At 41.0% G+C, this 24491-nt stretch overlaps 1 protein-coding gene and 1 long non-coding RNA gene across 2 annotated transcripts in view; both read right to left on the bottom strand.

The window, feature by feature from the left end:
• LOC147016965 (WD repeat-containing protein 7-like) overlaps window positions 1-24491 on the bottom strand; it is a 301923-nt gene that overhangs the window by 117463 nt on the left and 159969 nt on the right. The window contains exon 19 of the mRNA XM_085846266.1: window positions 20722-20820. Within this exon, the coding sequence (XP_085702392.1) occupies window positions 20722-20820 (99 nt within the window). The remainder of the gene's footprint in view (window positions 1-20721; window positions 20821-24491) is intronic.
• LOC147016966 (uncharacterized) lies at window positions 8455-15616 on the bottom strand. Its single transcript, XR_015049268.1, has 2 exons — window positions 15196-15616; window positions 8455-11910 (listed from the first exon to the last, which is right to left on the bottom strand). It is a non-coding gene; the product is annotated as an uncharacterized LOC147016966 (long non-coding RNA).

Here is a 24491-nt window from a genome sequence, read left to right as displayed (position 1 = left end):
AATAGTTAAATTTCCAAATTCAGTGATGCAATTTGCAAATATTGTTCAAATTTCAAGTCAATCGGATGAAAAATGACGATTTTAGAAATCTGACTTCAAGATGACCTTTGACCTTTGACATCAAAATCAATAGGCTTCTCTGATGAGACCTCCTCTACAACTTGCTAAAGTTTCATGAAGATCGTTTTTAATTTGTGACCTGTATGTGATTGACAGACAGACAGAATAACAAGAAGACATTGTGCAGAGCTTGATACTTGCAAAATCCATAAAACAAATTTGACGTCAAAAATAATTGGCTGGTTGAATTCAGTGACCAAATATTCAACTCCTCTTCAAATTTCAAGTGAATCAGATGAAAATTGACAATTTTAGAAATACAGCCATTGTTGACCTTATGGTCTATTTTGATCTCAAAAAATAATTGTTGGTTTAATTCATTGAACTGAGATGCAAATCCTCTGCAAATATCAAGTCAATGGGATGAAAATTGAGAATTTTAGAAAAACCACCTTAGTTGTTGACCTTAGACCTATGTTGACATTTTGGTCCATGTTGATCTCAAAAATAATTAGCTGGTTGAATTTAGTGACCTCAAATAAATATATTATTCAAATTTCAAGTCAATCGGATGAAAATTGAGGATTTTTGAAACTTCACTTAAGTTGTTGACTTTTGGCCGATGTTGACCTTTTGACCTTTCGACCTCAAAAACATTAGGCTTCTTCCTTCTGACAAACTACCATGTGGTGAAGTTTCGTGAAGATCGGTTTGAAATTATGACCTGTCGGCGATAAACAGACAAACAGACAAACAGCATAACAAAATTGACTGACCAATGTTTGAAAAAATCTTCGATTTTGCAAGTAAGAAACAAGAAGAAGACATCATGCAGAGCAGGATACTTGCAAAATCCATAAAACAAATTTGACCTCAAAAATAATTGGTGGTTAAATTAAATGACCAAATATGCAACTCCTCTTCAAATTTTGAAGTAAATCAGATAAAAATTGAAAATTTTAGAAATTTGGCCTTTGTTATTGATCTTTAGCCTATGTTAACATTTTGGTCGATGTTGACCTTAAAAATAATTGGCTGTTTGAATTCAGTGACCTGAAATATAAATCCTCTTCAAATTTCAAGTCAATCGGATGAAAAGTGAGGATTTTAGAAATCTCATCTAAGTTGTTGACCTTTGGCCTCTTTTGACCTCAACAATAATGGGTGGTTGAATTCAGTAAGCTATGAAAATCTATTTCAAATTTCTAGTCAATCAAATGAAAATTGAGGATTTTAGAAATTTGAAGAATTTGTTGACCTTTGGCCTATGTTGACCTTTTGACCTTTTGATCTGAAAACAAAAGGCTTCTTTCTTACGACAAACTCGACCATGTGGTGAAGTTTTGTGAAGATCGGTTTAGAATTGTGTCCTGTAGGCGATAAACAGACAGACAGAATAACAAAATCGACTAATCAATATACTTGAAAAATCTTCGATTTTGCAAGTAACAAACAGACAGAGGGGTGAAAACATAACCCCCTTCACGTTTGGTGACAGAGGTAATAAGACCTGGAACACGATCTCTCGGCACAGGTGCAAATCTAAAATGCTGCACTGGAAATGGAAGCAGTAGCAAACGCAGCCCCAGCAATTGCAAAGTTGACATAGAGAACTATAAAACCAAATAACAATTATATGTCCATAATTTGGAGAATCACTCAAGAACAAGACAATTTGAAAAATATCTGGACAGACTGGGAATAGATAAGAAAGGCTCATTGCAGTGGCTAAGAACAGAGCAGCTTAACTGTGATGGAGAACGAGTTATAAATGTTCTAAGATCAAGGACACCACACCAAAAGCTTTTGGAAAATGACAGGATTGAGTGAATCGGACAAGTGCAGGTTCTGCAAGGTTCCAACAGAAACCATCAACGCCTTCTCTCTCGGGATCCAAAAAAACCTATGTCAGACCAACAGTGCAGTACAGGCAAATCCATAATAATGTATACACAGTAATACAATGGCACATCTACTAACACTTCAATAAAACAACCCCAGACAAAAAAAAAAAATAATCATGGAAGCACGAGCCAAGGGCAATCATTAAAAACGAGGACATGCGTGACCTAACCACACCATCGAGCGTGAACATAGAAAATAAGGCTTTGGGACCAGACATAGTACTCCAATACAAAAAAGGAAAAGACGGCTTCGCGAATCAAGGTGTCAGACCATTTGCTTCAATAACAGAAATTCATAAAGTGACCAAGTACCATGAACTGAAAAATGAACGCTAAAGAACTTGAGGCTGAGGAGTGCCGATGACATTGTGCCAGTGTTAGTTGGAGCAATGGGAGTAATAAAACAGAACCTCTCTGAAATTTTGAAAACTTTACCGGGAAATATTACAACAAACAAACCACATTTGGAGGTTCAAGAACAATCATTAGAAGAGCCCTGAGAACAATATGAGAACAAAACGTGTTCCAGTGATAAAACAGCAAAACGACACAACTTGGTCTTCGAAAAGTGACACAAATCAAAAAGGTGGATACTTTGGGCCCTGAGAGGAATCTGGTGTACCTTCTGGAACCTCCATAAGGAGATTACAATCAACCAGAGGAAGCACATTATCTGAACTATCCGACTTTTCTTTTTGGAATTCATAAAGAGACAATATTGCAGCGTTTTCTCCACCTCTACTTCATCTTACTGGTTTTAGATCTGTAGGGCTTCAATACAGTGCTTTCTGCAAGTCCTTTGTGGTTAGACTCATAAACTACACAAATACCTGCTTTTTGGGACTGACCAAATATCTGAAAAACGTGACACTTTCAATGGTTTATTGTCCATCCGAGGGACAATACATACTTTGATGAATCACCGGGATGACAGTTTATAGCTGGGTCCGGATTTGAACCCAGGCGAGACAGCTTAGAGTCGAGTGTGTGCATACCTCGTCATCTTGTCAGTCTTAACGGCATCATGACCACCTCTGTGCCTCTGTGTCAATGGCATCAGGATCACCTTCTTCCTCAAAGGCGTCACAACCACCTCCTACCTCAATGATATCACGACCACCTCAATGATGAGTATTCATAGCTTTAGGCTATCGTGCCAGCTCAACACCATCTCAAATAGTGCTGTTTCGATACTCGGAATGAAATGGTTTCTTCTGTGAACATTTCAACCAGACTCGTTGGCATAATGATTGGAGTGTCTGCTCTGAGTCTGGGAGGCTCAGCAGTTTGAACCCGACTCCGACCGATTCATAGCAAAGACAAAAAATCGAACATGCTGCTTCCCAGCTTGATCTTCAGCATTTTAAAAAGATAGAGCATGTTAACAACCTTATGTTGGCAACCATTACTCAGGTTTTGATGAGCCGAATGTCCTCCTCCTGCGTTAAAGTTCCTTGAAAGAGAACTCATATCGTTATTAAATATGGGCATCTTTATCATTTAATGACAAAGAGATCCTGTGAATGAGTGCCTGATCAGCTCAGGCTAGTGTTGGCTAATATTGGCTGTAACCGAGTTATATTATGTTCAGCTACAGTATGCAAAGTCAATGCTATTTCATCAACCCTCCTTGAAGCAGCTTACCCTTACAACAACTAACAGGCATTATAGACTTAAATAGCTTATGTGTGCTTCTCAAGGTGAGCTATCGCCAGCACCTTGGCCAAATTCCCAATTCCTGCTCTAACCTACAGGGGGAACTTGTATCAGCGGCACAGCTGTCCCACCAACAAATGATGCCACCCGCAGCAATGCGCTGCATCGGAAAGAAAAAGAATAAGTGTGCCACTCAAACTCGATTAAATAAATATTTTGAGAAGTGCCTTGAATTATATTAACACAGAGTTCATTAAAGAGGGAAACTATAGAATAAAGTTTTGAACAGAAGCATTGATGTTTTGTTTACCATGATGAGGAAGATGATTCAAGTGTTAATTTTCAGATTGTCCAACAGCTTTTCTTTTCTTCCACACCAATTGATAGTTTTGATTTGCAGAACTCCACAGACAATTGTCTGGAGAGATATATTTCCTGGCAGTGTGTCAAATAATCTGGAGTGGGTGACATGAGCTAAGGCTGCCGGTTACAAGAAACTAAGTTTAGAAAGTTTCCCTTTAATAATTAAGGCTACAGAACACTTCTGGGACTATCCAATGACCTACAAAGACAGAGGAAGGAAGGTCAGATGTGAGCAGCTGAATTTTTAAAAACGAAGTGAGATAAGAAACAGTCTTATCAGCACGGAACCGAGTGACATCGATGGTTGAAATCCATGTTCCGCATTTTGTCACGAAAGTACTTTTAGTATCTATAAATTGCAATACCATATCCGTGCATAGACAGGAGCAAGTCCATTGTAATCCTCAGAAGATCTGAGTACATGAACCACTTTGGTTGAGATGCATTTCAAATCATGTTACATCCCAGACTGACGTTATCTTCAGTGTGGCTGTTTTCTTGGTTTTGATCAAACCTGAAAAATGCAACCGAATTAAATAAATAATAATGATGATCAATTATTGACGAATATTTGCATGTACATGTTTGGCATGCATGCAAAAGGGCAACCTGAAACAAGAATATACATTTCGTAACAATTTGGGATACCAGAACACAGTTTGCTGAAATATTAATTTTCTTTTTAAAGAACAGTATCCCCAAGGTACCTCAATATGACCTACTAATTCTACATGATATATAATATGTCTATACGCTGTAAAAAAAAAACGACAGTTCATAATTTAAGTCTTGCCCTTTGACCGACAGCACACATGGCAATACCCCAGTGACTGGCATAAGAATCTTAACCACAACCCAAACCTGCCACAAACCCACTTCCAAATTAACCGACAACTGCCCGACAGGAATTAATTTCAAATCCTATAAACTTTATTTAAACGACTTAATGGGAGCTCTTAAGTTGACACTGAGTGGGTAAGCTAATGGCATCTGACAAGCTGCTGTTCAAGAAGAGCTGGAGAGATCAATTGCGCTAATTGATCTATTTGTTCAGAAAAGGTATTGCCCAGATCGCTCCGCGGCTGCTCCATATTGACGGACTGTGCCACCAGTTGATTGTGTTTGCTGCAGTGATGCTGTCGGTTAAGGCACTGTGTGTGGGGAAGATTTGGGGAAGGGGGGGGGGAGATATGTACATTAAACAGGCGGTGCTGTTCAGAACCCAGCTGTCTGGAACAGCAGAGGAGAAACTACACCGAGACTTCTCCATCTCTGAGATAGCAGAGAAGAAACTACACCTAGACTCCTTGATCTATCGAGAACAACGCAGCACAAAATTGGCATCGAGAGATTTAGGAAAAAGGCTGAACAAAGAACTCAGGATTTTGCCTGTGCTGTAAAATGGTTACCTGGCCAGTTGCACGAACACTTAGTGAGCGAGTGAAATAGCAGTAGTTAATAGATTTTAAATAATGTATTTCAATAATGCGTCCTTACCTACCGGGGCATACAACTATCTCGGCACATACATAGCATCTACATAAGGAATAAATCATAACAGTTTGCCGATTTTGTACAACGTCTATGCTGCGTGATACGAAGGACGTAGCTCCCTCTAGGTGTCAAGCAGCAACTCTGCAGCAAAAGCAATGCTGCGACCAGAGCAAACACCAGACTCTACCTACTGTCAGTGAATCTGATTCCTCAGCATCCCGCATGCTTCATGTCAAAATGAAAGGTTCTTGATGGCACACCGTTGAGAAGTGCTGCGGCAGTTTTAACGAGGAGCCAACACCATGCTTCTTCAGTGCTGTTACGCCACTTTGAATTCAATGGAATCTATTCCCGAGAAAACGACCAATAAAGGCACATGAAGCTACAAGAAAATAAAAATCCACATTCAAATTGCTGTCAGCTTAACTAGGCCAAGCGAAAAGCACTGCCTAATCTGACCTGCTCGCCTCAGTTTTGACCTTTGTCGGCTGCAGCTGCTGTTCGCCATTGCTCACGGCATCAATAGCGGCACATTCTGCTTATCAGGCAGCACGGAGAGCACTCATAATGTATGGCTCTGATTCAGCACAACCAAAATAGCGTTCCGATAGCATCACCGTTATCGAGTCCAGGCTGCTAGGCCAAAGTGACCATGGTGAGCATCTGGCCACTAACCTGTGACCTTTATTTTCAACCCCTCACCCCATGAGGTTTGGCCTATGACCCAGGAGTAATAGGCTACCACAGCCATAAGCTAATGAGCTGTCGTACTGCTGAATTATGATTCACAACCCTGCTTGAGCATGGTCATGTGCTGTGCACCACAAATTTCCAATATCTCCAACTGGTAAACCCAATAATGCTCCCTCTAATCAATGGGCTTATTGATATCTGCACTGTGTTTCATTCTCCTGATATTATTTGCTCATATTTTTACGCATTCATGCTTGACAATGCTGCAACCAAAAATAAAAAAACAACAAGGTCTTTCATTCCACCTCTGGGCAAAGGATCATAAATCCTAAGACATCGACAACGCGATAACACATCATCAAAGTCGAAATATGGATCAAAGGAAAACTTTGCATCCGATTCAAGGTCATAAATTGGTTTTTAGGTTGCCAGACATTTTAATTCCAGCATGCAACATACTTTTGTGAAACGTATGTTTGATGAAATTACAGAGGAAAAACTGGAAATTATAATGTGGCTCGGGCCATCCAGTAGCCCGATAGTTCGATCGAATGAAAAGTGACTTCACAGGGATGAGTCAAATGATATGTTATGCACCTGATAGACACAGACCAATATTTGGAATAAAACCCTCCACCTCACAAGTCAGCAATCATACCGGCATTGCGACAAACTGACAGTGATTCACAATAGTGTGTAATATTTTCACTTGTACACCTGACTACTACCCCCCCCCCCCAAAAAAAAAATCATTGGAAGTGTCAATATATTGCATCCACTGCCTCAATGGCATTGTGACCATCTCTATCTCAATAGCATCAGGGTCACTTCCAACCTCAAGGACACCATCACCACCTCCTACCCCAATGGTATCACGACCACCACCGACCTCAATTGCATTATGACCACTTCATACCTGAATGGCATCATGGCCACCTTTGTCTCAATGGCATCAGGATCACCTTCTACCACAAGGGCACCATGACCACCTCCTGCTTCAATGGCATTCTGACCACCTCCTACCACAATGGCATTATGACCACCTCCGACCTCAATTGCATTATGACCACCTCCTACCTTAATAGCGTCATGAGCACCCCCTGTATGAATGGTTTCAGGAACACCTCCTACCTCAATTGAATCATGATCATCTGCAACCTCTTACCTCAATGAAGCTATGACCTCCTCCCATCTCTATGGAGTCACAACCACCTCCTACCTCTTTGGAGTCATGACCGCCTCCTACCTCAATAAAGCTATGACCTCCTCCTACCTCTATGGAGTCACAATCACCTCCTACCTCTTTGGAGTCATGACCACCTCCTATCTCAATGGAGTCACGAGCACCTCCTGCCTCAATGGCATAACAACCACCTCCTACTTCAATGGCATCATGACTATCTTTGTCTCAAATACATCAGGACCACCTTCTACCTCAATATGGTACCATGACCACCACCTACCTCATTATGGCATTATGACCACTTCATACCTCAATGGCATCATGACCACTTTCATCTCAATGGCATCAGGATCATCTCCAACCTCACTGGCATCGCAACCACCTCCTATCTCAATGGCGTCATGACCACCTACTGCTTCAATGGCATCATGATTACCTTTGGCCTCAATGGCATCACGACCACCTCCTATCTCAATGGCGTCAAGACCACCTACTGCTTCAATGGCATCATGATTACCTTTGGCCTCAATGGCATCACGACCACCTCTCTCATTGGCATCACAACCACCTTTGCATCAATGGCATCAAGACCACCTCCCGCTTCAATTGCAGCATGATTATCTACCACCTCAATGGTGTCACGACCACCTCCCTCCTCAATGGTGTCACAACCACCTCCTGCCTCTAAGGCATCATGAAAACTTCTGCCTCAATTGCGTCACGGCTATCTCTGCCTGAATGGCGTCATGACCACCTTTGCGTCAATAGCATCATGTCCCTCAGTGGCATGATGATCACCTCTGCCTTTGTGACAGTTGAACTTCTAGAATGTCAAGCTGTACCAAAAAAGCATCTTTATGAAAGAAATCAAGTGCCATCTGCTTGAATATTGTTGATAACCCCATGTGCACTGCACTTTTCTTTGAGTCTCTAATATTCGGGATGGAACATATTTGTTCTTTGACATTATAAATATGCCATTAATACACGTTCTTGCACAATTAGTCTTCATATATCTTAAACCAGTGTGGTTAGGTTGTGTGGTCCATAAATCAGGTTGAAAATGCTTCTCCAGACAGTAAGAGACATGGAGCTAGGCTCGAAAGTGAATGACAACATTTATATGCCTTGAATTTTATAGCAAATTATTACAAGGACTGAATATGTGGCAAACATTATCTCAAATATGTATCACCTGCAATGCAGCTAAAAGGTAAAATAAGCTCTAATCTACACCGAAGAATGAATGAAAATAAACTGAGATGAAACAGTATTCCGCACAAGGACAAAGAACTGGAGAAAAGTCAAATGAGGCAGGAGGGCTGGAAAAGAGCATGACAGATGTAAGACACTAAAGCTTTGAAGAGAGCTTGCCCTTATGTGCAGCCACCATCTAAGAACCACCAAAAGATCAAGGAAGTCATTGCAGGCTTAGAAGAGAGAATCGAGGCTGCCACAGTTACCATTATAGTTAGTGATATTCCTTTGGAAATTCTGGTAAGAGTGATTCATCATGCTCACAATCTCCCAGTGGGGAAAAAAGGAGCCACCAGCACTCAAAGGAACACAGCTCCAAGGGGTCACAAACCTGGAATGGCAGCTTACACTGTGAGTAGACATCCCATCGAGGTGATGGGATGATGGCCGTTGAAGCAATTGTGCCTTTCAGCTGCATTCACCTGGCGAATCAAAAGCCCAGCTTCCCTCATATTTCCACCACCACCTGTTAGTGCGGAGATGCCAGCAGAGCAATGATCGAAGAAAAAAAAAATCTGCTTTATCTACATTCCTCTCACCGGGTGCCGAACACATCTCCACGGTAGGTTAGCACACACACACACACACCGTGAAATGAGTAGATGTCTGATAGGTGGAATAAAGGGGAATTATAATTGCGAGCAAACGCAGATGAAGATTGATGCCTTGTATGTCGGGAGGATTAGCATCAATGGTAACGTAATGAAGTACACCATGGATAGGCTTTCTTCCCATGATCTTCCCCTCTCTGATAATTAGCAGCTCCAGTGGTATATCCAGCTTGTGGTTTTGTTGCAATTGACTTTTCCAAAAGACCCTATATAGTACAAGACTATTAACTGGATTATCATGACTGCAAGCACAGCATCTCAAAGTCAAGCTGTTCTTCATTTCATCAGTACTTCATATGCCTTGATCTACCTCCTCTCCCCTCACCAACCAATCAACCAACATTAGATAGTGGTTTCTTTCTTTCTTTCTCTTTCACCCTCAATTCCCATTCTACAAACAGTTGCAGAACATGAACAAAGTTCAAGTTTTTGATTCACCTGACAACTATATATATTGGTGATCGATCTAGACAATATAAATCAGTGTGGGGTCTTTTGAGTGCCAGCATCATAGAATTCTCCCCAAACCCATGAGTGGACTTTTGAAACTTGTAGCAACGAACCAATCAGTTTGGACAAACGTGGCAACAAATTTTAGAACATCAAAAACTTTGTAAATGCAAAGCCTGCAGGATGATTGTTTACCGATAATCAATCACAAGTATATTAGCAACTCCAGAAAAAGATTCTCAAATAAACATGTTGTGAGCAGGATATCGGCACCAGACTTTCTCAGAGGAACAAAGGCTTGCTAATAGTATCGAATTGCTTTGCCAACCGCTTCTTACTGATCTGCCAGGGTGTCCCTCCTGTATTTGGAGAACCCCCAGTGGTAGCAAAAGCACATCTCGTGGAGGAAGTCGCGCGGAAGCAATGTGCACAGCTGAAATGGAAAATGAAGTTAATATGTCCGGTGGGAGAGGCCCAAACTGCCGGGAGCCTGGCTGCCTGATAAATCCAATCCGCGGAAGGGCCTTTATGACAGGTTACCCATGTCAGCTCCTGTCCAGGGAGAGAGCGCATGAGCTTGTCACGAATAGCTGAGAAACGGTGATGGACTGTCAGTCAGTGGGCACTCGGTCCAAAGCCTCGTCTCTTCCATCCTGTGAAATATATCAGCCGACGAGTACTTCTTTTCCGGCATTAAAAGACCATCGTGGATGGGGAGATTTTGAGGAATCAAGGTCATTTTACATTCATCCATTGATTTAAGCAAGAATAATTGACTGAAATAATATCAGCAAAGTAATTGAGCTTGTTGGTGTTTTATGTTTTTGACGACCATGGGTGAGCACACCTTTCATAATAGGCTGACCAATCGAATGACGTGACATCATACTCCGATATGACAGGAGTTGAAACTGGAGATGGCAATCAAAAGTTTAAACTCCTAAAAATTTGGCAATTGGTTTACTTTTATCCATAATTAGAATGTAAACTTGGAGGGAATACAAATACATTCACTTGTGAAAGTTGTATACATACACGGGAAGGCCTATTGCATTATTGTACTTGCTAGGGAAAGTGGGGGGGGGGGGGAGTCGGTTGCCAGGGATCATGTCTAGTGTATATTTGAAATATTTTCACATTCCTTTCCTCCCTTTCTACACGACATTCGAAAATTCTTTCACGAGGTATTGTCACGTTAAAAACACCCATTAACTAACAAATCAGTGATTGTGAAACAATGAAAAATAAATCAATCATAAATTGAAGCACCACAAAGACAAGAGCAGGTGAGCTCGTCTTACACTGAACAAAAAAGAAGAAGAAAGAAATGTAATTGATCAGATCATGCATGCACTTTACAAATCAAACTTCATATTGGAATATTCTTGGCAATGACGAAGCAAAAAAACAGAAAAAAGAAAGAAAGAAAGAGAGACATCAAGAAGCAAACAAAACAGTCGGCAATCATGAGTGCAAAAAAAAGAAATCACAAATAGAAAGTGCAATAAAAATGTAATCACCATCAAGTGACCAGATTCTCAAGCAATCATCTATTATCATGAAAGGTGTGCAATCAAACAAATATTTGTTATGACTATGGATAAAATTCATGCCATAACATGATTGTTCAATAAAATTTCACCGATGCCAAATCAATGTGACTATGGGGAAATAATAAATAAAATGCACTTCAATGGCACTTCCTGGTGAAATATTGCACATGGCTAAGCTTCCTGGGACAATCGGACTACGTCATCGCAGCCTCGAATCCTCGGTACCGCCTGGCGTCAAGCCTGTTGGCCACGAGAGGGGAGGAAAATCTGCAAAAGCACAAACCCCTTGGCTGGGAATCCTAAGGGATCGTAATCCCGTGTACAAAGCGCAAGGCTTGCTGCACTCTCCCTCTGTTTGGTCTAGTCACCCCCCCCCCCCCCCGCCGGGCAAGAGGAGATGAAGGTGCCTTGATCCTCGAATCGTGGGGTGTGTAACTCTCGTGGATATCGTAAAGGTTTTGCTTAGATCTAGAATTTTGGGTTTTCCTTTTTGTTTTTTACATTAAGGATGCTGCACAATGTTCCGATAGAAAAAGGGGGTAGCGGAAGAGAACACGATCACAACAGGAAGTCGATTCGCAGTACTTGACAGGTGGTGTAACCAGCGAACAAATTCCATTCGGTTCATGACACCTTGCAGGAAGAGACAGTTCCCTTAGGCTGAACGTTTTCTATCTCTTTTTGATCTGTTTGCCACAAACAACAACAACAACAACAACAATAAAATCCATTGATGTTATGGAAATTCCAAAGTATGTAAATAAATAAATAAATCAGCCTTACTTGTGGAAGCTATCCAGGCTGCCAACAATTTATGACAACTTTGATTGGTAATTACAGCATTAAGGATTAATTTACACTGCCAGAAGCTCTCACCCATAAAACACCAGAACGGTTTTCCGTCACCCTCAAAGGATTTGTACTTAAACCGATTCGTTATTCACATTCCCATCACAGTCAAGCAGGAAAGTAACAAACGCCACCTCAGCACCACCCGGATACAGAGTTAAAGCAGGGGCAAGGAACTGGCCGACTAGAGAGCAAGTAGGCCCTTCTTGTCGTCAGCTGCCTTAATGCCTCAAGATTTACGACAAGGCTCAGTGAAAGCCCGTGAAATGAAAGGCCATGTCGATGATGCAGGAGTCGGCACACCCGAGCATGCATCGTCGCCGACGCTCATCACAATGCGCCAAGTGGCCTGCGCTTGTTAAACCCTCGGCCCACATTAGTGTAGAGTGCCTCAGGGGAGGGTGCTTGGCTGGAGATGGAAGGAAATCTCTGAGATGAGGAATGACCAACAACAACTTGGCACATTTGACAACATATAGAAAAGTGCACTGTGTTACCACCACCAACTGCCACCTTAGCTGCCCTTATTGTTAGAATCATCATTTATCATGGAGCCTTTTTTATGGTCAAGATCTTTTGAAACATTTACATTCCTTTGTGTTCAGGAAATGGTCAAGCATCATTAAATATAAATATAAAAACGAACAAAAAACCACATAAGGGCATGCAGTGTTGCAAATGCCATTGGTAATTGTTAGGTTATTCATTATTGTCTTTACCGTTATTGTAGTTTAAAAACAGTTTCCTACAAGGACAAAATTGAGCTTTTGAAAAACAAAACAAAGGCAATCTTGGAACTGTGGATCTTGGGTTTAAAGATCAGGCTTTAGAGATAACCAGGAGGGAGGAACTGGTGGAAGAAAAAAAAAGACGAAAAAAGACTCATGTGGTTTTGATGTATTGAAAGGTAGATATAAACCATTAAAAAAATATTATATATGCTCACAAGACATTGGTTGGAAAAGTACACCGTGGCAGGTTGTTTTGAAAATGAAGATTATTTTACATTTGGAAGGAGGAGGGCGGTTGGGGGTGGGGGTGGGAGGGGAGGGTGACAGGCAACTGACTGCTAACAATTGCCAAGCAAAGCACTGGAAGAGGAACATTACAGACAGCAGGGTATAGCAGAGGCATCCTCAAAAGCAGCAGTCAAGCCTCACAAGACCATCTGCTGAGGCTGGTTAGAGACAGCAGGTGGAGAATACCAGATGGCTAGTCCCATGGGATGCAACTCCCCACAGGCTTTCCAAGCTATGGAGGTGTTGGAAAAATGGCTTCACGATCGGTTTGGGCTCATCAACCCTGAAGGCAAGCTATGGCAACCGATTTTTTGATAACTGGTTCTTGATTGAGAAAAGCCGAGGCTTAGATAATCCAATTACTAGCTATGTATGGGGAAGTACCTTCTAAACCAGATTTTTAAAATAATAATTCCAACACGTGCACAAGTGTCCATGGAGACCTGCTCACTCATTCAACCTATTCATATCAAAAATCCTCCATCAACAGCAACAAAACAATGAAAAAGAATGAAAAGAAGCATAAGAGCAAACGAGATTATTTTGCAGACCGATTGTGTTTCCAGTATCTAAGGAGCAAATGTGTGTACATATTATGTCCCGAAATGCATAGCTTGAAATATTTTTGCTGTGGAGACAGTTCAGCCATCTTGTTTCTTACTGCTGGTTCATTGATAATGACAACAAATACTTGATCTTCGTTACTTTAGTTCCTGCCAATTGACCTGCCGGTTACCTTTGCATTGCTCCTTGTCAGCTCTCTCAATACTAAAGGCCTACCTACACCCTTCTTCCTTGGGTCTGACACCCGCCAGGCGCCTCACTCCTATTCTCAATCCACCACGGGGCCCATTGTTTCCTGGATCAATAGCGGCACGCGCCGTTGCCACAGAAACCAAGCAAGAGGATCCCCGTGGAAACAGGAGATCTGCGTCCCATCCCAAAGAGGGTCCCCTGGCACTGAGAGCTTGCAGAGACCAAATTGTGGTGTGTTTTGGATGAAAGAATGATGCAGAACCAAGAAGGGAGTACAGAAAGATAGGAATGAGTTTGAAATGAAGAATGTAGAAAGAGGGAGGGTCAGGTAAATGGTGGGGTAAGGGAGGGGAGGATGGGGGAGGGGAGGATGGGGGAGGGGAGGTAATATGGGATTTAAAATAGAACTCATAGAGGAGGAAAACATTATTTTTGATCTGCAGGACAACAGGCCAAGTAGAGCAAAATTAGTTAGCTATCGGGTTGGCCTTGTTGGCATTCTTATTTGTACAAATAGGTTTGCAAATCAAATCCTGTGCACCATGTTGGTTTGTCCATTGTGCTCCAATCTTGTTGCAAACGAAAGCAATGGTTATTTACAAAGCACCTTTCATAATTAAACATCACGTTTTATGCAAAAGTACACAGATGTCTCCTGATGTCCTTATCCTACAGTGGATCTCCTTATTTCAAAGTAGTTTTAAAATGTATAAGCTCCTTAATGTTTGTTTAAATTAGCCTGAGATCAATGTTAAAATTAGACAACAAAAAGGAGGGCCAAATCGTGTGTGTGTGTGTGTGTGTGTGTGTGTGTGTGTGTGTGTGTGTGTGTGTGTGTGTGTGTGTGTGTGTGTGTGTGTGTGTGTGTGTGTGCATGTAGGTATGTGTGTATATATATTTATATTTATATATATATATATATATATATATATATATACATACACATATATACATATATACATATGTGTGTGTGTATGTATGTATGTAAACATATATGTGCCTGGTGTGAGCTTCATGGTTAAGTTGGTGGGTTTGGGATCCTAGGATCCTGAGTTCATATCCCAATCAGCTGTTGAATTAATACCAGATGGGATTGCCTCAGCCTGTCATCCTTCCAAGGTCGGCAAAATGAGTACCAGCTTGCTGGTATCCTGTGTCGGAGTGGTGACCTGTCCAGGATTGTGCCCAATAGCCAAGGAGACTGCTTCGGCAGCACCAATGCTCTGCACAGAGTATGGACCCTATGGATGGATATATGTTCATATATTAAAAGAAGAAGGTGTTTCCAAGCAAAAGTAAAAAACAAGATCGACTCCACTAATTTGAGCAAAAAAAGTGAGAGCAGACCCGGTCTCAGGAAATGTTTCACCGGCTTCGAAGCTTGGCTTCATCAGGCACAATGGACCCCGAGCCTCGGCATGTGTCCGGATTTTATTTCGATATGACCGCTCATTTCCGGTCATGTGCTGGTGCTCGAGGTCAAATGGAGGAGTGCGATTTTTTGTTTTGCAAAAGCAAAAACAAACATCAAATCACATCATTGAAGGGGAGGTCTGCTCTTTTTTGTTTTTACTGAGATGTGACCTGGGTTTGTATGTGTAAGGGTGAGCATGTGTGCGCTTGTTGTTGTTTTTGCGTTTCTGGGGTACGAACATGGCTGATTTAGTGTCCGGGTTGGGCATGATGAGGTGTTGGTTGTGCGAGTGTTGGATGATTGGATGTTATGTTAGGGTTAGTAGGAGATCGGTGTGTGATCAGCAATTGCCCTTTGAAGGTGTATATATATATATATATATATATATATATATATATATATATATATATATATATATATATATATATATATATATATATATATATATATATATATATATATATATATATATATCTTCTTCTTCTTCTTTCGGCTGCTCGCTTTTAGGGGTCACAACAGCAGATCATCCGTATGATCCGCATACTGATTTGGCACATGATTTACGCCGGATGCCCTTCCTGACGCAACCCTGGTCGCCTCTTACGACACAGGGATATGGTACACCTATTTTAACCGGGGTATACACCGGCCCAGTACACTGGTACTCATTTCGCCGACCTCGGAAGGATGACAGGCTGAGTCAACCCCCTGGTGTATTAATTCAGTGGCCCAACGGGGCTTGAACTCAGGACCTTTTGGATCCCAAGCCGCTGCCCTAACCACTGCGCCAACACCAGGATATATATATATATATATATATATATATATATATATATATATATATATATATATATATATATATATATATATATATATATATATATATATATATATATATATATATATATATACATATATATACATACATACATACATACATATATATATACATATATACATACATACATACATACATATATATACATATATACATATATACATACATATATACATATATATATATATATATATATATGTATATATATATATATATATATATATATATATATATATATATATATATATATATATATATATATATATATATATATATATATATATATATACCGTTAGGTGTTGTGCTCATATGGATGTGGTGTTTGGGATTGAGTGTTGTTTGTTGCTCACATTATCCAGCCATTTGCATCATCAAGTTTACACCATCTGCATCAGAGGCGTGTATTGTATGGGTATGTCCACCATCTCTCCGGTGGGCATACCCCAGGTGGACATACCAAGCATTTTATAATATATATATATATATATATATATATATATATATATATATATATATATATATATATATATATATATATATATATATATATATATATACACTCGACAACCCATGAACCCGTTGGGTTCGTGTTGTGACAGCTGTGACAGCTAAAAAAGCATCATTTCAAGAAAAAAAGAAAGAAGAAAAGATAGCTCCAGTGAACTATACCACTGAGGGTGTTTGCATTGATCAAATGATCCCGAAGAGTACTTGACTGAATCGGGAATTGATTTTTTCATAATTTTTTTCGTTGTCAGATTTGAATGAAACTTCATACTGCACATCGCAAGAGAATGGTGAGTAAGATGGCCCTAAATTTTTTGCGCTATCGTGTACCGTTTTGGCTGTATTTCGGGAACATACATACACACATATACAAGATGAGAGTTTTAGTAGTATATATATATATATATATATATATATATATATATATATATATATATATATATATATATATATATATATATATATATATATATACAGATGTTTGGTACTACAGAACTTTAATATGGATACAAACAAACACGACATAATAGTAAACGACTGTTAACAGCTTCTCAAACATGGAAAACTATCAAAGGAGGTGTACAACAGAATTAAACCTGTTGGAGCCCAATGTCCAAGAATGTAGGGGCTGCCAAAGATTCACAAGAATATCCCTCTCAGACCCAAACTGTCCATGGTGCGATCAGCACAACATGAACTTGCCAAGTGGTTGGGAGAGGTACTGCACCAGTATTGGATTCACTTTCTCATTTCGTAGTTAAGGATTCCTTCACATATGCAGAATCAATTAGAGCTAAAACACCGACAAGTGAGCACAACATCATGACGTCCTTTGATATTAAGAACTTGTTCATGAATGTACCATTGACCGAGACGATTGAGATATGTGCACGTTTGCTGTATCACACCGATCTGGAACAACCGATGATCTCGGAACACGTCTTCGTTGAATTAATGAACACAGCAACAAGGTAGGTGGAATTCAGTTCTAACAACATGATGTATGTTCAAACGGATGGTGTGGCCATGGGTTCTTCCATTAGGCCCAGTTCTTGCAAATATCTTTGTATGCTATCATGAAATGCAGAAACTGGTCAGCAAGGGGTCGATTCCCCCATCATATACTATCGGTATGTTGATGACATTTTTGCTTTGTTTGAGTCTCGGACGGCATGTGACAATTTCCAGGCATGGCTCAACACTCTCCATCCAGCGCTGAAGTTTACCACGGTCCTGGAATCGTCAAACACGTTACCGTTTTTGGACGTGTTGGTTGATAGTTCCAACCTTGGCTTCACAACATCCGTCTTCCGGAAGCCGACTTTCACAGGGCAGTATACTCGCTGGGACTCCTACAGCTCCACGAGATACAAAATTGCCTTGATCAATATCCTGGTTAACAGAGCACAGAGGATTTGTTCACCTTGTAATCTTCCTGCTAAAGTTGACAAAATCATGAATATACTCGGTGAGAATGGTTATCCTGAGCATATAGTTAAGAGATACATACACAAGTTTCAAAACACGACAAGAGATCGGAAGATTGGTCCGGACAAATGTCCAGTCTATATCACGATGCCCTGGAAAGGGAAATCATTCCGAAGGTTTGAAGTACAAATCAAACATATTGTATCCAACACGTTTCTGGCTGTGCAACCCCGAGTAATCTTTACCTCTCGCCGTTTGCTGACCTCAGTCAACAAGGATGTGCTACCCACCTCACAAACGAGCAATGTTATTTATGAGTTTAAGTGCCGATGTGAAGCTCGGTACGTGGGCCGCACAACACCAAGATTGGCTGTTCGGTTGAAACAACACGTCCCCTTGGCGATTCGAAGAAAGATTGTGAGGGTTAGAACACAACCAGTGCGAGCATGTAAAAATATCCAGCAACCACCGGCCACTGTACCTGCTTCATCTGCCATTGCACAGCACCTGGTTGCCAACCCTATCTGTGCAGACCAGTACAAGGCAGATATGTTCAGGATATTGAGCCGATGTCGGAGCTCATTTCATTTACGTATGTTGGAAGCAACCTTCATCCTTACCACCGATCCAATACTATGTCATCAAAAGGAATTTGCACGATCTCTGTGTCTCTTTCAGCATGGAAAGATCAAGGGAAGTATGGTAACAAATGGTGAATGGACCTCAGGGGAAACCCATCCCCCCTCTCTCAAGGATGTGGTTGCAAATGTCAATCATCGACGAACTCTGCTCCAGCCAATGGGAGCTTGAGGTGAAGATGATGAGCCAACCAATGGGCGTTCAGATTAACCATGACGTCATTTCGGCTGAATCAATCAGCATCTACCTTGTTGAGACCTGCATATAAAGCACACGCCTTCACGTCCTTCTTCACTTGCTGCAATTTTTTTTACCTTGAGTGCAGCACGAAAAGCTTCGGTCACTATTATGTCATGTTTGTTTGTATCTATATATATATATATATATATATATATATATATATATATATATATACAAATAAATATATACATATACATATACATATATATAAATATATACGCATACGCATACGCATACGCATACGCATACGCATACGCATACGCATACGCATACGCATACGCATACGCATACGCATACGCATACGCATACGTACATGTACTGTATATACACACATAGATACACATATGCACATATACATATATATCAGATGCACCACCTGACTGTTATGGTGAGCATCGCCACGGGTTATGTCTCACACGGTAAAGCTGCATAATCCGCAAAGAACAACAATCTGTCTGCCACCCAGACAATTGTTCCTGCTCATGCAAAGCATTCAACCAGAAGGCACGTGATATGATCGGCAGGTAAATCGGAACATGTGGAGTGTGACAAGCACTCCCCCGATCTCCAATAGTCATATTCCTTCATCAAAGTGTTACCTCTAACCCAGAGGTCTCGGCAAGACTACTCTGTCAAACAGACAAAGATTACATGGTCAACATCAGTTAAACATCAAACAGAGCCGCCTATCCAGATTTAGGGCTTATTTGCCCTCATCAGGATGGCATACTGACAAATATCTCACCAAAGATGACCACATTTGTGGATTGAGACCAATGATGGCTTTCAAAATGAATTCAAAAAGGCAACCAATTTATATTGTTGGGTTTGTAGCTTATTAAAACACCTTTTCTTATAACTTTCATCATCATCAAGAATGTTGATAAATAATATGTTGGGGTTTTGTTCTTGGGCTAAATATCTTTGTTGAGTTGAGACAAAATGATAAACCTCCCTCAGTGTTCTGCTCTGAGCTCCTCCTGAACCACATATCATTTCAAAATTGTAGTAAATTATTTTTCCATCGTTTTCTTGACATCCATTAAATCTTTTTAAACCTTTCAGTCTGTGCGTTTTATTTACGGTCATCTTAGTTATTCCTTCGATTTTACTTTTTTGATACTGTCCACATTCATTATGTTTCCCATTTGAATACCAAGGTTGTGATTTTCTCCACTCTTTGGCTTGGTTTTTACTTGGCTCTATACTTTTCCAGAGTTTTGAAGTCATTTATATAGAATTAATTTTGCTTAAACTGATTTTTTTAATGGATGAGATATCTGAAATACATAATTTTAGATGTAAATTTTTATAGCACAAGGGAGTATTATTCATAGGTAGCGATATAAAGGGAAGGAATCAATGTTAAAATGGGGGTATAAATAGGTGAGAGAAAGAACGTAAAGGGTGGGTGGTCACTGGTGCAGTGTGGGGGGTAAAATAAAAAAAGTTTTTGATGCATTGTCGAGACTTCTGGAAGAGCTTGGTCCCAGAAACAATTTAATACAGAGAAGGTGGTGCAGGATTAGTGGAAGAGGTGCGGAAGGAGAAGGAGAAGTTGGTGCCAAAGGAGATCTGTTTGTGAGAAAAAATTTACTCCTTTTTATTGACAGGGTCGAATAGTTTTTTCCTGAGTTAACATTAAAGTCAATGGGGGGAATGCGATAGTCCCACACCCAACAAAATTCCCCTACTATTTTTTTTCCATACATATCTATACATATTGGCCTCTGTATAAAAATCAACAGACCACACCTTTTTATCGAATGGATAGCAGACCAAAGCAGAGACAGATTCAGTACCTTACCAGCTGTCGTAACTCCACGGCCTCGTGGATTGCCCTTTGAAGGTAGTGGTCCATCGTAACCCTCCAGATGAAGACCAAGATGCTGCCTCGCTTCGCAAACTGAAGAGAAAAAAAATAATCTTTGAGTTAATCAGAGGCCTCTAAGGTTCACTCTTGTTAACACAATGTTAAGCCCAAAAATAAACACAATTTCATTATGTTCTGAGAACAGTTTGATGTCATTGTCTGACCAAATTTCCTGCGCATAATTTTGGTTTTGGAAAATGAAAGAGTTACTGCAGGAAAGTGACTCCCAAAGCTTGAAACCTTGGCCAAGACTTTCTCATATGTATACTGTGAGTGAAAGAGGTATCTATTTCCAGACACCAATAAGGAAATAGCTCATTCATTCCCATTATCCACAATGAAATAGACACATTTAATTATTGGAGATAAATTAATATTCTTGTGAGATTTTCACAATATATGCTGCTTTGTTGATAAAGGTTTCATAAAAATACACATTCGAATAGTTCAAATATTGTAATAACAAAAATAATAATTATGATAATAATGATAGTAATAATAACTAGCATGGACCTGTGGAATGTCCACACAATGTAATATGTGACTTCAAGTCCTCAACTCTGCCCTTCCCCCATTCACAAAACCTCTCTTCAACCTCCACTTCCCAACACCAAGTCCTCACTCTTTACCCCTCCCAACCCTAAGACGTCAATCCCCTCCCCACTCCAAGCATTCAAACTCCATACCTACCACAACTACAACTCAACCACCAATGCCCCTCCCCCAAAAAGTCCTCACCCCTCCCCAAGCCTAAACCTCCCCCTACCAATTCTGTCCTATCTTTTATCTACACCCCCCCCACACCTCTCTCAACATTAACTCTGTCTTTCCCTCCTTACCCTCCTCCCACTCATAAACGCAAGAGGGCATTCCACATCGAAACAGCAGAATATGTAACGCTTTCCCTCCCCTATCATGTTATCACAAACTTCACAGAAACTGCAATTGAAACAGCTTTTGCATGTCATGGCTGGTCACGGTCTCCTGTCCAGCTCAAAATCCCGTGAGATATGCAGAAAAGATATGTGACCATGAGCAGGTTAATTGTGCCAATAAACGACCCAAAACCAATTTTCTTCTTCCTGATGCATATCCAGTATAGATCACCAAAAGTAAATAATAACCTTGGACAAAGAGAATGCCACATAATTATTATGCTGGTGTTTTGAGCCAACTGACCGCTGCCTCAATTGTTGTGGCTTATCTTCACAAGGCCTGTGATGCCTATTGGCATCTTTTTAACTGTTGCTTTGATTGTTTTACACTGAAGGGAAAACTTGTAGGGAAGACATGGCAATTGTGAATATGACAGCTCCGAAGATGTCTTTGATTTCTCATAGCAGTTAGCACCAACATGGAGACTGCACGATTATTTTTCAAGTTGAAATTGTGGGTGAAGTCAGGCGAACTGTACAACCAATGGGTGGAATGGAGCGTTACACACAGAAGGACGGAATAACAAGTGTATTGATGTCTATAATATCAATAAATGGCAGTGTGTATCCATCCTTCAGTCCGTCCGTACATCCGTCTCCTCCATAACTCCAAAACAATGAAACCTAGCGGCTCCAAACTTTGCATGCATACAAAGGGAACTCCAAGGTAGTGCATGAATGAAAATTGGGCGTTTGTGTTAATTTAAACACCCCTTTTGAAGATAATTTAAGGGGTGCTCATCACAAAAAAAAACAAAATAAGCCTTACCAAGATGGCGGCACACCATCTTCGTCAGCCCTCTATCAGCCTGCAAGAGTCTTAACCACCATTTTTTTGACCTGATCAACAATGCTTTGGCTTGAAACAGGCTGCAATGATTTCTTAATGATAAAGTCAATTTTTTCACTTTCCTCTTATCATCGAATGCCTGATCATCATCCCTACGAATCACTAGGTACATTGCAATGCTTATAAACTCCCGGAGACACCGGTGTCCGTGGCTTTATTTAATTTCCACACATGCCATAAGCTATAGAATCTCTTAAACTAAGCTGAATTTCAAAATTAGGCTCCAGAATTGAACTTAGCAGCAGTTCCAACTACTAAAGAAGTGTTTATTTGTCCAATTCGGATATAGTTTCACATTTTGGGTGTCTCTAGGAGGTGTTTCATATGACGGATCAGCAATCGCTAATTGCTTGCCAAGCAAGCTGTTCCTTATCAACTGTTTCAGTGGAGTGCTTCCTTGAGTGCTTAAGCCACCTGGCGAGCTCTCTGCAATATTTGCAGTCACTGAATACTGTATATCGATCGAGTTAAACAGAGTTCAGCGGCTACTCACTTGTGTTGGCCCCACATTGTTCTGCGGTGCATATATGCGGACAGTGGACAGTGGCTGGCTCACTGAAAACGTGCAATTTTATTTTACACCACGTTTCCCCTTTTTGGACAATCTCCTTTCAATATATGACCTGCCACTTCGGCAGAGATAAATACATATCAAAAATTAAACGTTTTGTTTTTAAAAGTTCCTTCAACCATGCCGTTGGAGTGCTTGCTGGGAGCACTCTTCAAGTTTTGATCTCTATAAGCTTCCATGGCATTACCACGGTGTGGTTGTCTGTGTGGACATCTCCAGCATTAAGAAGGCAAAATCAATTCGATGATTCCAATGAGTAAAAAATGTTTTCAGTTACAATGCAATGAATCCCCACATCATGGCAGGATAGACCATTGGTGCGCACACTTGCTCTAAGCTGTCTGGCCTGGGTTTGAATCCGGACCTAGCTATATACTGTCATCACGGTGTTTCACAGACAGGGTGATTCATCAACGTGTGTGCTGTCTCTCGGATGGAGGTCAAACTCGCCGTTACTCCTGCCAGAATGCCTCCTCCTCTCCCCTACCGTCTCTCCCAATCCCCTCTCTCCCTCCATCTCTCACCCCCTCCCTCTCTCTCCCCCTCTCCCCTCTTCCCCCTTTCCTCTCCCCTCCATCTCTCTCCCACTCCTCTCCCTCACTCTCCCACCCCTCTTCCTCTCACTACTCCCCCATCCCTCCCCTTCTCTTGATGGGACTGTGGCATGTACATATCAGATTCTGAGTAAACTGACTGGAGGGGTTCAAAGTTTCTGCATGTGCAAGCATGCATGCATGTCGGCAGGCCTTTGCCAGGTAGATAGTGTGGGTTTCAAATGCTCCCACGCAGTTTTATATAGAACCCTGCGGTTAAAAAGAAAATGTTGCTGTTTGGGCACATTTTATCGCCCTTCCCTTCCCTGCCCCTCATGATGCGTTCCCTCCCCTCCCCTCATGCTGCTTTCCCTTCCCCTCACACCACATTCTCTTCCCTTCATGCTACCTTCCCCTCCCCTCCCCTACCCTCAACACCAGGCATACATCCATGATGTTATATGGATATGTTGTTATGTGTGTGTGGGGTGTACAGAGTAGTTATGGGGGAGTCAGCACCGATTCCCACTCTCATGAACACCAAATGCCAAGAGTGTGATTTGACCCCAGGTACAATGATTCACTCCTGACTCCCAAATGTCAGGTTGGCAGTCTGGTATTATGCAGGACTGTCCACGTGACACTATTTCGATGCGTGATTTTTTTTGTTTGTTTACAAAGTCTAAGCTCATAGATAAGCCAGAAGATGTGCGTGTGTGCGTGTGTGTGTGTGTGTGTGTGTGTGTGTGTGTGTGTGTGTGTGTGTGTGTGTGTGTGTGTGTGTGTGTGTGTGTGTGTGTGTGTGTGTGTGTGCC

The sequence above is a fragment of the Eptatretus burgeri genome, chromosome 11 (genome assembly GCF_056783735.1).
Source record: "Eptatretus burgeri isolate ZD-2024b chromosome 11, Ebu_testis_v1, whole genome shotgun sequence".
Lineage (NCBI taxonomy): Eukaryota > Metazoa > Chordata > Myxini > Myxiniformes > Myxinidae > Eptatretus > Eptatretus burgeri.
The sequence above is the reverse complement of the archived record's forward strand: the minus strand, read 5'-3'. Positions and strand labels throughout refer to the sequence as shown.